Source organism: Trichechus manatus, unplaced genomic scaffold (assembly GCF_000243295.1).
Source record: "Trichechus manatus latirostris isolate Lorelei unplaced genomic scaffold, TriManLat1.0 scaffold00145, whole genome shotgun sequence".
Classification (NCBI taxonomy): domain Eukaryota; kingdom Metazoa; phylum Chordata; class Mammalia; order Sirenia; family Trichechidae; genus Trichechus; species Trichechus manatus.
Window position 1 is genome coordinate 2,053,630 of NW_004444081.1, and position 12,869 is coordinate 2,066,498.

A 12,869-nucleotide genomic window follows, 5' to 3' on the forward strand; every position below is an offset into this window, starting at 1 on the left:
GAGATTCCATGCAGACAGAAGGAAAGAATGGCCCAGCACAAATGTCATCTGAAATATGGAAATGCAAACATATGTGCATGGGGTGAGAGATTGAAGAGTGGAAGGGGAGATCTGTCAAATTTATGTCAAAATTAATGCCCACAGCAAAATTAAACCCAGTTCCCTAATAGGGCCCTTTCATTTTCCCACCTTTGCCCACAGTTCTCTATACTCTCATGGTCCTAGCCTCTACCACTTGTGTCATGGAGGGAGCAGATCTGTTTATATTAAGACATATAATGTGTCTGTCCACCCAAACGTATTTACTTCTAAATAAAAAGCTCAGTGAAGAATAATTCATAACCAAAGGAAAAAATAGCAAATGGTGGGACTCCAAGACTCTATAGCATGTGTAGGGGAGACAGGGTTTTCCCATCTCAAATTGTCTTAAGTAGACTGTGGCCTATCCCTAGGGCTTACTTAGATCACCTCTGTGCTTGACTCCAAACCCTGATGAAACATTTTAATGTCCAGATTGGATTGAAGGGTATAATGTGGAATTAGAGTGGTCTGGCCAAATCACGATTGTCTTGCTGTGACCATACTGAATTCCACAGAAGGATTTTTAATTAGGTTTCATAAATAGCAAAAATAAAAGCAGATATGTTAATGATTCTTCAAAATCAACACACATCTCGTCTGTAGTGCTCAATTAATGGCATATTGGCTTTCAACATTTCTAGCACCATTGTAATGTTTTGATTTTAATAAGTAGATGCCCTTTGGTCCCAATTAGAGTATAAAATAGTTAATGGCAAAGGCATGGGGTGGAGATGGGATGATGGGGAAGGTAGAGGTAAAAAAAGAGAGAAGATTGAAGGAAAGAAAATGGAACGGAAGGGAAGAGAAAAAGGAAAAGAGAAACGACAAGTGATACAAACACACATTAAGTATTAACTATTTCAGACACTGAGATACATGTTTTCACATGTACTGTGTGATTTCATCCTCACAATACCCTACAAAATAGTATTTATTATCCCTATTTTTACAGTTTAAAAAAAGAAAAATTAGATAACTGGGACTTCCTAAAAATTAAATACTTATGCTCATCAAAATACTTTATCAAAAGAGTCAAAAGACAACCTACAGACTGGGGAAAAATCTTTGGGAATGACATATCTGATAGGGGTCTAATCTCTAAAATATACAGAAAATTTCAACATCTCAAAAGCAAAAACACAAACAATCAAATTTAAAAATGGGCAAAGGACATGAAGAGAATATTCACCAAAGAGGACATTCAAGTGGCCAACAAACACATGAAAAGATGCTGGTGACCATTAGACATTAAAGAGATGCAAATCAAAACTAAAATGAGATACCATCTCATCCCCACAAAAATGGCACTAATTTAAAAAACAACAACAAATGCTGACAGATGAGGTTGTGGGGAGACTGGAGCCCTTATAAACTGCTCAAGGGATTGTAAAAGGGTACCACCACTGTGGAAAATAGTATGGCACTTCGTTAAAAAGCTACAAATAGAAATACTCTGTTGTTCTTGTTTATTGTTATGTGCCCTCCAGTTGGTTCCAACTCACAGCGACCCTACGTACAACAGAACAAAGCACTGCCTGGTCCTGCACCACCCTCACAATCGTTAAGTTTGAGCCCATTGTTGCAGCCACTGTGTCAATCCATCTCCTGGAAGGTCTTCCTCTTACCAAACATGATGTCCTTCTCCAGGGACTGGTCCCTCCTGATAACATGTCCAAAGTATGTGAGACGAAGTTTCACCATCCTTGTTTCTAAGGAGCATTCTGACTGTAGTTCTTCCCGGACAGATTTGTTCGTTCTTCTGGAAGGTCATGGTATGTATGTTTGGTATTCTTCGCCAACACCATAATTAAAAGGCGTCAATTCTTCTTCAGTTTTCCTTATTCATTGTCCAGCTTTTGTATGCGTATGAGATGATTGAAAATACCATGGCTTGGGTCAGTGCCCCTTAGTCCTCAAAATGACAGCTTAGCTTTTTAACACTTTAAAGAATTCTCTTGCAGCAGATTTGCCCAATATAATACATCATTTGATTTCTTGACTGCTGCCTCCATGGACATTGATTGTAGATCCAAGTAAAATGAAATCCTTGACAACTTCAATCTTTTTTCCATTTATCATAATGTTGTTTATTGGCCGAGTTATGAGAATTTTTGTTTTATGTTGAGGTGTAATCCATACTGAAGGCTGTGGTCTTTGATCTTCATCAGTAAGTGCTTCAAGTCTTCTTCCTTTTCAGCAAGAAAGGTTGTGTCATCTGCATATCTCGGGTTGTTAATGAGTCTTCCTCCAATCCTGATGCCCTGTTCTTCTTCATATAGTCCAGCTTCTTAGATTACTTGCTTAGCATACAGATTGAATAAGTATTGTGAAATGATACAACCCTGACACACACCTTTCATGATTTTAAGCCACACCGTATCCCCTTGTTCTGTTCGAATGACTGCCTATTGGTCTATATTTTGATTCCTCATGAGCACAATTAAGTGTTCTGGAATTCTCATTCTTCACAATGTTATCCATAATTTGTTATGATCCACACAGTTGAATGCCTTTGTATAGTCAAAAAAAAAAAAAAAAAACACAGGTAAACATCTTTATGATATTCTCTTCATTCCATATCCTCTTCAGAATCCAGCCTGAATTTCTGGCAGCTCCCTGTCAATGTACTTCTGCATCTGCTTTTGAATGAACTTCAGCAAAATTTTACTTGTGTGTGATATTTATGATATTGTTCGATAATTTCTGCATTCTGTTGGATCAACTACGTTTGGAATGGGCACATATATGGATCTTTTCCAGTTGGCCAGGAAGCTGTCTTCCAAATTTCTTGGCAAGACAAGTGAGCACCTCCAGCACTGCATCTGTTTGTTGAAACATCTCAATTGGTATTCCATCAATTCTTGGAGCCTTCTTTTCTGCCAATGCCTTCAGTGCAGCTTGGGCCTCTTCCTTGAGTACCATTGGTTCTTTATCATATACTACCTCCTGAAATGGTTGAACATTGACCAGTTCTTTTTGGTACAGTGAACCTGTGTATTCTTTCCATAGTCTTTGATGCTTCCTGGATCTTTTCCCTGTAGAATCCTTCAATATTGCAACTGGAGGCTTGAATTTTTTCTTTAGTTCTTTCAGCTTGAGAAATGCCAAGTGTATTCTTTCCCTTTTGGTTTTCTAACTCCAGGTCTTTGCACATTTTATTATAATACTTTATTTTGTCTTCCCGAACTGCCTTTGAAATCTGTTTAGCTCTTTTACTTCATCATTTCTTCCATTTGCTTTAGCTACTCTACATTCAAGAGTAAGTTTCAGAGTCTCTTCTGACATCCATTTTGGTCTTTTCTTTCTTTCTTGTCTTTTTAATAATCTCTTGCTTTCTTCATGTATGATGTCCTTGATGTCATTCCACAACTCGTCTGATCTTTGGTCATTAGTGTTCAATGAGTCAAATCTGTTGTTGAGATGGTCTCTAAATTCAAGTGGGATATACCCAAGGTTGTATTTTGGCTCTCATGGACTTGTTCTAATTTTCTTCAGCTTCAACTTGAACTTCCATATGAGCAATTGATGGTCTGTTCCACAGTCGGCCCCTGGCCTTGTTCTGACTGATGGTATTGAGCTTTTCCATCGTCTCCCAGATGTAGTTGATTTGATTCCTGTGTATTCCATCTGGTGAGGTCCACTTGTATACTCGCTGTTTATGTTGTTGAAAAAAGGTATTTGCAATGAAGAAGTCATTCCTTTACAAAATTCTGTCATGAATTCTCCGGTGTCGTTTCTATCACCAAGGCCATATTTTCCAACCACTGATCCTTCTTCTTTGTTTCCAACTTTCACATTTCAATCACCAGTAATTATCACTGCATCTTGATTGTATGTTTGATCATTTCAGGCTGCAGAAGATGGTAAGTCTTCAATTTCCTTATCTTTGGCCTTCGTGGTTGGTGGATAAATCTGAATAATAGTCATATTAACTGATCTTCCTTGTAGGTGTATGGATATTATCCTATCGCTGACAGCGGGTACTTCAGGATAGATCTTGAAATGTTCTTTTTGATAATGAATGTGATGCCTTTTCTCTTCAATCTGTCATTCCCAGCATAGTAGACTATATGATTGTCCACATCAAAAGGGCCAATATCAGTCCATTTCATCTGCCTAGGATATTAATCTTTATGCATTCCATTTCATTTTTTGACTACTTCCAATTTTCCTAGATTCATACTTTGTACATTCCATGTTCCTATTGTTAATGGGTGTTTGCAGCTGTTTCTTCTCATTTTGAGTCGTGCCACATCAGCAAATGAAGGTCATGAAGGCTTGACCCAATACACATCATTAAAGTTGGCTCTACTTTGAGGAGGCAGCTCTTCCCCATTCGTATTTTGAGTGCCTTCCAACCTGAGGGGCTCATTTTCCAGCACTATATCAGACAATGTTTTGCTGCTATTTATAAGGTTTCAGTGGCCAATTTTTTCAGAAGTAGACTGCCAGGTCCTTCTTCCTAAAACCTGTCCAACATGGGTGGCCCTGCTGGTATTTGAAATACTGGTGGCTTAGCTTTCAGCCTCACAGCAACTCGCATGCCACCACTGTATGACAAACTGACAGACAAGCGGTGGGGATACTTTATGATCCTTCAATCTCACTCCTAGGTATACACCTTAGAGATCTAATAGCAGTGACACAAATAGATATGCCGACCTATGTTCATTGCAGCATTATTCACAATAGCATAAAAGATGGAAACAATCTAAGTGCGCATCATGGATAAATGGATAAACAAAATGTAGTACATACACACAATGAAATACTACACAGTTATAATGAATAATGATGAGTTCTCAAAATATTTTATAAAGTGGAAGAATCTGGAGGACATTATGCTGAGTGAAGTAAGCTAATCACAAAAGGACAAATATTGTATGAGTGCACTTTTATAAGAAGACCAGGATAGAAATCAATGTTCATTGGTGGTTACCAGGGTTGGGAGGGGGAGGGAGGGGAATCTCTTACTAGATAGTAGGCCCTTGTTATTTTAGGGGCTAGGAAAGGCAATCCCAAATGTTGGTAAAATGTGTGCGGCTTGACCAAGGTAAATGATACACTAAGAAGTACACAAGAATAAGGGACATATTTGATAAATGCTATAACATATACAAGGTTGCAATAACAGCCAAAAAATATGCGTGTGGTTACATAGGTAGATATATATGCGCATATGTATATAGGAAGGTATATGTTGTATATATGGGTGCACATATAGTCATATCTGTAGGCATATGTATATACATGTATGTGTGCTACACATATATATCCCATTGCTGTCGAGTTGGTTCTGACTTATAGTACCCTACAGAACAGAGTAGAGCTGCCCCATGGGGTTTTTAAGGAGCAGCTGATGGATTCAAACTATTTATAAGGCCCTTAACCACTGTACCACCAGGGCTCCACATACATACACATATACCTAATAAAGCATATAGGAGTCACAGTTACAGATACTTCCTAGACATAACTAACTCTTTGTGGGATTGGTTTACTGGATTTGAAGGCTTAAGACCAAAGTCTCATGGGACAACTTGGTCAATTGGCATAACATAGCTCATAAACTTTATGAGCTACATCCTAATTTGGTGAGAAGCATCTGGGGTCTTAAAAGCTTTCAAGCAGCCATCTAAGATATAACTATTGATTTGGAGATATAACTACTCATCTGGAGCAAAAATGAAAGAAGGAAACCAAAGAGTCAAAAAAGAAAGTAGTCTACAGGACTAATAGCCTACATGAACCACAGCCTTATCTATCCTGAGACCAGAAGAACTAGATGGTGCCCAGCTACCTCTATTAACTGTTTTGACCAGGGATACAACAGAAATTCCTGGATAGAATGGGAGAAAAATGGGCAACAAAATTCAAATTCCTAAAAAAGTCCAGACTTACTGGACTGATAGAGATTAGAGAAACCCTCAAGACTATTGCCCTGAGATACCCTTCAAACTTTGTACTGAAACCACACCCGGAGGTCACCTTTCAGCTAAATAACAGATTAGCTCATAAAATGAACAATATCTCCCATGAGTACTGTGCTCCTTTAAAAAATAATCTATATAAGACCAAACAGTCAATATTTGCCCTAAAGCAAAGATGAGAATGTAAAGGAAGGAGCAAGGAAGCTAGATTAATGGAAACGGAACAACCAGAACAGAAATGGTCATGCATCACATAACGTCTGTTCAGGCCACATCTGACCACATATACTTCGATGATCCATAGTTTTGTTTTGTTTTTAAAGGGAAAACAGCTTTCCTTTTGCTTATTATTTCCCCCTAAAGGTTTTAAAGGCTCTAAATCTAGACTCTTGCAGCACTGGACCACAGGTGGAATACAGGCAGGTGAGGCAGAGGACATGGCTCTGGATGCCGGCTCTTGGGCTTTGTCCAGCGGGCAGGCGGGCATGCAGGTGGCAGTGGCAGGGTGGGGGCTGCAGAGCTGGGGCTGTTCCTGCTCCTTAAGCTGGTGGAAGAGTGGGGGGCTGGGGGGTGGGCACACTCTGCTTCCTCCTCGCTTGCTTCATCTCGCTCTGCTCCCCTCTCAGCCACCATTGTGGCAGCAGCCATAACAAGGACAACCAGAAGCAGGCTCCCATTAGGTTTTAATATAATAGGTTTTATGGGAGTTGGTTCATAACTACAGGTTGTACGTAAGTAGATGTTCGTAACCAGGGGGACTGCCTATATACAACATGGTGTTCGCACAATGTCCGAATCACATAACATCCTATTTCACAGAACGTATTGTGGACATTAAGTAATGCATAACTGTAATGAGAAGATTAACCCAACCAAAACCCACTGCTTTTGGGTCAATTTTGACTCATAGCTCATAGCAACTCCATAGGGTTTCGGAGTCTGTAAATCTCTATGGAAGCAAACTGCTACATCTTTCTCCCATGGAGCCGCTGATGGTTTCAGACTGCTGACCTTTCAGTTAACAGTCAATTGCTTTAACCACTGCACCATGAAAAATGTACCCAATGTCAGTGAACAAACGTATATCATACCCATTGCCATTAAGTCCATTCCAGCTCATAGCAACCCTATAGGACAGAGTAGAATTGCCCCATAGAGTATTCCAGGAGTGGCTGGTGGATTTGAACTGCCAACCTTTTGGTTACCAGCTGAGCTCTTAGCCACTGTGGCACCAGGGATCTGAACAAATGTATAGAAATTGTTAAATGGAAACCTAATTTGCTGTGTAAACTTCACCAAAAACACAATAATAAAACATTATTAAAAAAAAAAAGAGGGAGAAAAAAAAAAGAAACTAGGTTCAGAGAGATTCAATAATTCATCCAAAATCACACAAGAGGTATTATTATCAGTTGAGATTACTTACTATCAAAGTGAGGCTCATATAGCTGGAGACAGTCTCAATATGATTCAAGTTTACATCTGCTTGACCATATTGATCATCTTTGCCCTCGGTAGGTGCTTAATAAAGGTGGCTTATTCCCTAATGGGAGTAGCCCTAGGCTCCAAACTCATACGCCTGTATCTCAGATGTACATCCTTCCTGGGCAGTTGTTGAGCTGACCCTCACTGCCCTTGTTCATCCACCTATGTCTCAGGACTAACCTCTTTAGGAGCTTCAGTTTGGATGAATTCTTCATAAATTTCCTTTGCCTTCTCAGCCATCTTGTCAGGGGACTTGATCTTCTTGTAATCCTCACAGGCAATCCAGAACTCAAGGTTTTCCTCACTGAACTCAGACTTCAGGAAATTTTTGAAGCTGGCAAGTCCATCTATCAAGAAATAAACAAAATAAGTTGGGGAAGATGTATGTATGCATGTACATATTTATTTATCAAACACCACATTCCATTATGGAGCCCTGGTGGCACAGTGGTTAACAGGTCAACTGCTGACCAAAAGGTCAGCAGTTCAAATCCACCAGCCGCTCCTTGGAAATCCTATGGGGCAGTTCTACTCTGTCCTATAGGGTCACTATGAGTCAGAATTGAATCGACAGAAATGGTTTTTTTGTTTTTTGGGTATTCCATTATGGGATAGCCCACCTAAGCTTATTCACTATATATGTCAGTGGTTTATGTAAGAATCTTACAGATGTTAACTCTCTGAATCTGCATTATATACTTAAGAGGCAGGCACTATTAACATCCCATTTTACGATTGGGGCTAGAGGGTAAGTGACTTGTGTACTGCTAGCCAGCTGGTAAGTGGCAGAGCCAGGATTCAAACTCAGGCAGTCTGACTTGAGAGTCCCTGAATTTGTCCCTTATTCTAAGCTACTTCTCAATAACTGCATGATTCAACTTCTTGGAGCAGAAACCATCCAATAACGGCTGCCTGCTTTCTACTGCGCTTGGACTGAGAAAAATACACGATTAACACTAATACCATTCTGCACACTAATCAATTACCAAAGAGAAAAGAAGGAACTAAAAACTTGGTTTGGCTGTTTTAACAAATATTAATATTGATCATTGTATATACACGGCTTATAATCTTTTTTATTTTTGGTTTCTACAGATGATTTTTGAGCAACTAGTATGTTCCAGGTACTATGGTAAGTAAAATAGACATGGTTCCTACCCTAATGAAGCTTACAGATTCTGGGGGAAGCAGAAAGAAAATGAAGAAGTGAAAAACGCATTTACACAATGAAGGAAACATATGAAAGATAGTATCAGGAGGGTCCTAACTTCAGTTTAGGGTTATAGAAGACCTCCATGAAGAAGGGACATTCAACTTAGACCTGAAGGATGAGTGGGTAGGGGGCATGCAGAATGGTTATCAATAACACGTCAGTTTTTGAAACCTATTAAATCATTAATTTAATTAATAAAATCAATTATAAATTTAAATATTAAATATAATTATAACTACGGTAATTCTGGTTTCAATGTTCTGTTGCTCATGAACACTGAAGAATAGACTTCAGCTTATAACTTAAAAAAAGTATGTATCCATTACAAATATATATACACACACATATACATATATACTTTTACATACATACATATATATATACATACATACATACATACATATATATATAAAACAAGACTCTTGGGCCTAAACCTTTTGTTTTCTTTGTCTTTCTTACCCCTCCAGCTCCAACATCCAAATGGTAGATTAGTGAAAGGCATTGTGAGGATTTAGGAAGGCAATGAAAAAAAAAAAATGAAAAAACTATTCTGAATTTCCAATATTTACTTTCTTGCTCTTTAAGCTCTGACTATATATACTGGAGATTTAGAGTGAGATTATCTATATAGATACATAAATTTTTAAGCCAAAGTTCTAGCAAACGTGTATCTGTTTAGAGTGCATCCATGTCCATATATTAACTAAGAAAAGTAAAGGTTTCTATAGGGAGAGAGAAGAATTCTGGGTTTTCCATAGGCTGTATCAAAATTCCCAGCTGACCCTTAGTAATTTGTCACTTTGCTGCCTAGGGCAGAGGGCAGGATTGACTCTCACGGTACTTCAAAGTCTGGTTTTCTTCTAATTTGCCTCTTCCAAGAGACACTTCTGAAATCCATTAGGTCTGCTTGCGGGAACATATTCATATTCCAAATTCATTTCCTTTGACCTCATTTCCATCCATTTCCTTTCCCATGAATATTTCTCCCTACTTCTCTTTAGAGACCCTAAATTTTCATTCAATGGGCTCACTTTTCTTTGCCTGACACACTGATTTTACACAAGCACACAATTTTTACGATGATCGAACTGGAGATAGATGGTTGTCCTTTTTTCAGTTTATCTTATATACATCTTTACTGTCTCTATGTCCTTCATAGTCCCCTCAACCCCATTCAGTGCTAAAGAAACCAGATGGCTCAAGTGATCATTACCGTGGTTTAGAATCACCAGAGATTTCAGAATCCAAAACAAGGCACTTTGCTTTTCATTCTCCTCCCCCTGTACTTAACCCTAAGAACATTTCCTATTGTTCAACACCTAAAAGTACATCTGGCAGCAGTGGTAGGTATGATAAACAATTCTCTCTAGAAACCTGGCTACAGGAATGACTCTAAAACCATTTGATAACTTGAACCTGCATAAAATCAGGTGTATTTTCTCTCTCTCTCTGACCTTATTTCTTATTCTATATCCAGCACTATTTGTCATAATTTAGTGACACAGGAGACTAAGGATATGTCAGAAGAAGAAATAAGACCTAGTTCCCTCTCTGTCATGGTTAAAGCTTTCATTGTTTCTTAAACAAAAATGTGTCAGTCTTTGTCAAATGGAAAAATTCCCAAGCGCTTTCCAGCTGCCAGGAAATGACAGCAGGAATGAAGTCTTATGAGCTCCTAGACAATTGACTCTAAGGCTGTGGAGGAAAAAATAATCTCACAAAATAAGTCTGAATAACCTCATTCTCATTAGTTTCAGGTCCCCATACCTATCAGGCCCTCTGAATCACCCATTCTGCATCTTTATCTTTGAAATGTGGAGATAAAATCCCAATCCTCCCAAACATGCCATTCAGGATGTGAAGACACACACCAGGACTTCCAACAATGTTAACATTTACTACATATCCAAGGAAGGAGCTTACGAAATAACTTCCCAGTGCAATGAGTCTGTTTTCTGGGTACTGCTTACATCACTCTCATTGGATTCCACAAGATAATCTCAAAGTTTTTGGTCAGTTTACACACTTTAAAGCCAGACTCAATTTCATATAATGGCTTCTTGCTCTATCGGTGAGGGAGACATTTAAGGCTCTTCTGACACTCATCTGGCTTTTGGGGATTCTCTGGAGGCCTCCTTACTAGGACTTTTGAACAACTACTCCCCACTTAGCCTCTGGATGTCTGTTGGTTCACTCTTCAGAGACTCTTTCTGTTGAATTTCCATCACCCCTAAGGAAGTCCTCCTGGGTCAGAGTCAGAGGCTCCAGGCCAAATGTCTCTATTCTGCAAGGCACCCACATGTCCTTCTTGCCCTACCACCATTCCCCTTGCCCACTCCACATCCTGGTAGAGCCACTGAAATACATTCCTGATAAATCACCCTATTCCTCCCTGCTGAGCCTACACAGAGCCCCAGGATATCCCTTAACATATCTCTTCAGGAATCCACTATCTAGGAAGAAGATGCAACTCCCCTGACTCCCTAGTCTTGGCAAAACAATCAGGGTTGTGACCTGTATTAAATCCCAGGGTTGGCCCTAATGAACGATGTTGCTTTTGACATCCATGTAAAATAGAGTTGGCATTCCTACCTAAGGACAAAATAAAACTACCTGTAAAGTCACTTTGAACATAAAAGGAGTGTTAGACAAGTCTAAGTCAGTTGTGGCATAAAGGAAAAATATTGTGTACTGTTATTGTAGTTGTTTTTAGGTGCATTGGGTCGATTCTGACTCATAGTGACCCTATGAACAACAGAACGAAACCACTGCCCAGTCCTGCACCATCCTCACAATCATTGTCATGTTGGAGCCCATTGTTGCAGCCACTGTGTCAATCCATCTCATTGAAGGTCTTCCTTTCTTTGATAGCCCTCTAATTTACTGAGCATAGTGTCCTTCTCCAGGTACTGATTCCTCCTGATAACATGTTTACAGTACTTGAGATGAAGTTTTGCAATCCTTGTTTCTAAGGAGCATTCTGGCTGTACTTCTTCCAAGAGATTTGATCCTTCTTCTGGTAGTCCATGGTATATTCACTATACTTCGCTAACACAGTAATTCAAAGCCATCAATTCTTCATAGTTCTTCCTTACTCATTGTCCAGCTTTCACATGCATATGAAGCAGCTGAAAACACCATGGCTTAGGTCAGGTGCACCTTATTCCTTAAAGTAACATCTTTGCTTTTTAACACTTTAAAGAGGTCTTTTGCAGCAGATACGCCCAATGAAACCCACCATTTGATTTCTTGACTGCTGCTTCCATGGGCGTTGATTCTGGAGCCAAGTAAAATGAATCCTTGACAATTTCAATCTTTTCTCCATTTATCATGATGTTCTAATTGGTCCAGTTGTGAAGATTTTTGTTTTCTTTATGTTGAGGTGTAATCCATACAGAAGGCTGTAGTCTTTGATCTTCGTCAGTCAGTGCTTCAAGTCCTCTTCACTTTCAGCAAGCAAGGTTGTGTCATCTGCTTATCATAGGTTGTTAATGAGTCTTCCTCCAATCCTGATGCCCTGTTCTTCATATAGTGCTACTTCTCAGATTATTTGCTCAGCATACAGATTGAATAAATATGGTGAAAAGATATAACCTTGACACACACCTTTCCTGACTTTAAACCACACAGTATCCCCTTGTTCTGTTCGAACAACTTTCTCTTGGTCTATGTACAGGTTCCTCATGAGCACAATTAAGTGTTCTGGAATTCCCGTTCTTTGTAATGTTATCCATAATTTGTTATGATCTACACAGTAGAATGCCTTTGCATAGTCAATAAAACACAGGTAAACATCTTTCTGGTATTCTCTGCTTTCAGCCAAGATCCATTTGACGTCAGCAATGATAGCCCTCATTCGACAACTTCTTCTGTTTCTGGATTGAATTTCTGGTAGTTCCCTTTTGATAAACTGCTGCAACCACTTTTGAATGATCATCAGCAAAATTTTACTTGTGTGCAATATTCATGATATTGATTGATAATTTATGCATTCTGTTCTATCACATTTTTTGGAGTGGGGACAAACATGGATCTCTTCCAGTTGGTTGGCCAGGTAGCTGTCTTCCAAATTTCTTGGCACGGACAACTGAGCACTTCCAGTGCTGCATCCGATGGTTGAAACATCTCAGTTTGTTTTCTGTCAATTCTTGGAACCTTGT

The 12,869-nt window shown here is 39.1% G+C and overlaps 1 protein-coding gene across 1 annotated transcript in view; it reads right to left on the reverse strand.

Annotated features, from left to right (window-relative positions):
- The window catches only part of RGS5 (regulator of G protein signaling 5), a 70,555-nt gene that overhangs the window by 3,093 nt on the left and 54,593 nt on the right, over positions 1-12,869 (reverse strand). Inside the window, exon 4 of the mRNA XM_004385757.1 lies at positions 7,677-7,843. Within this exon, the coding sequence (XP_004385814.1) occupies positions 7,677-7,843 (167 nt within the window). The remainder of the gene's footprint in view (positions 1-7,676; positions 7,844-12,869) is intronic.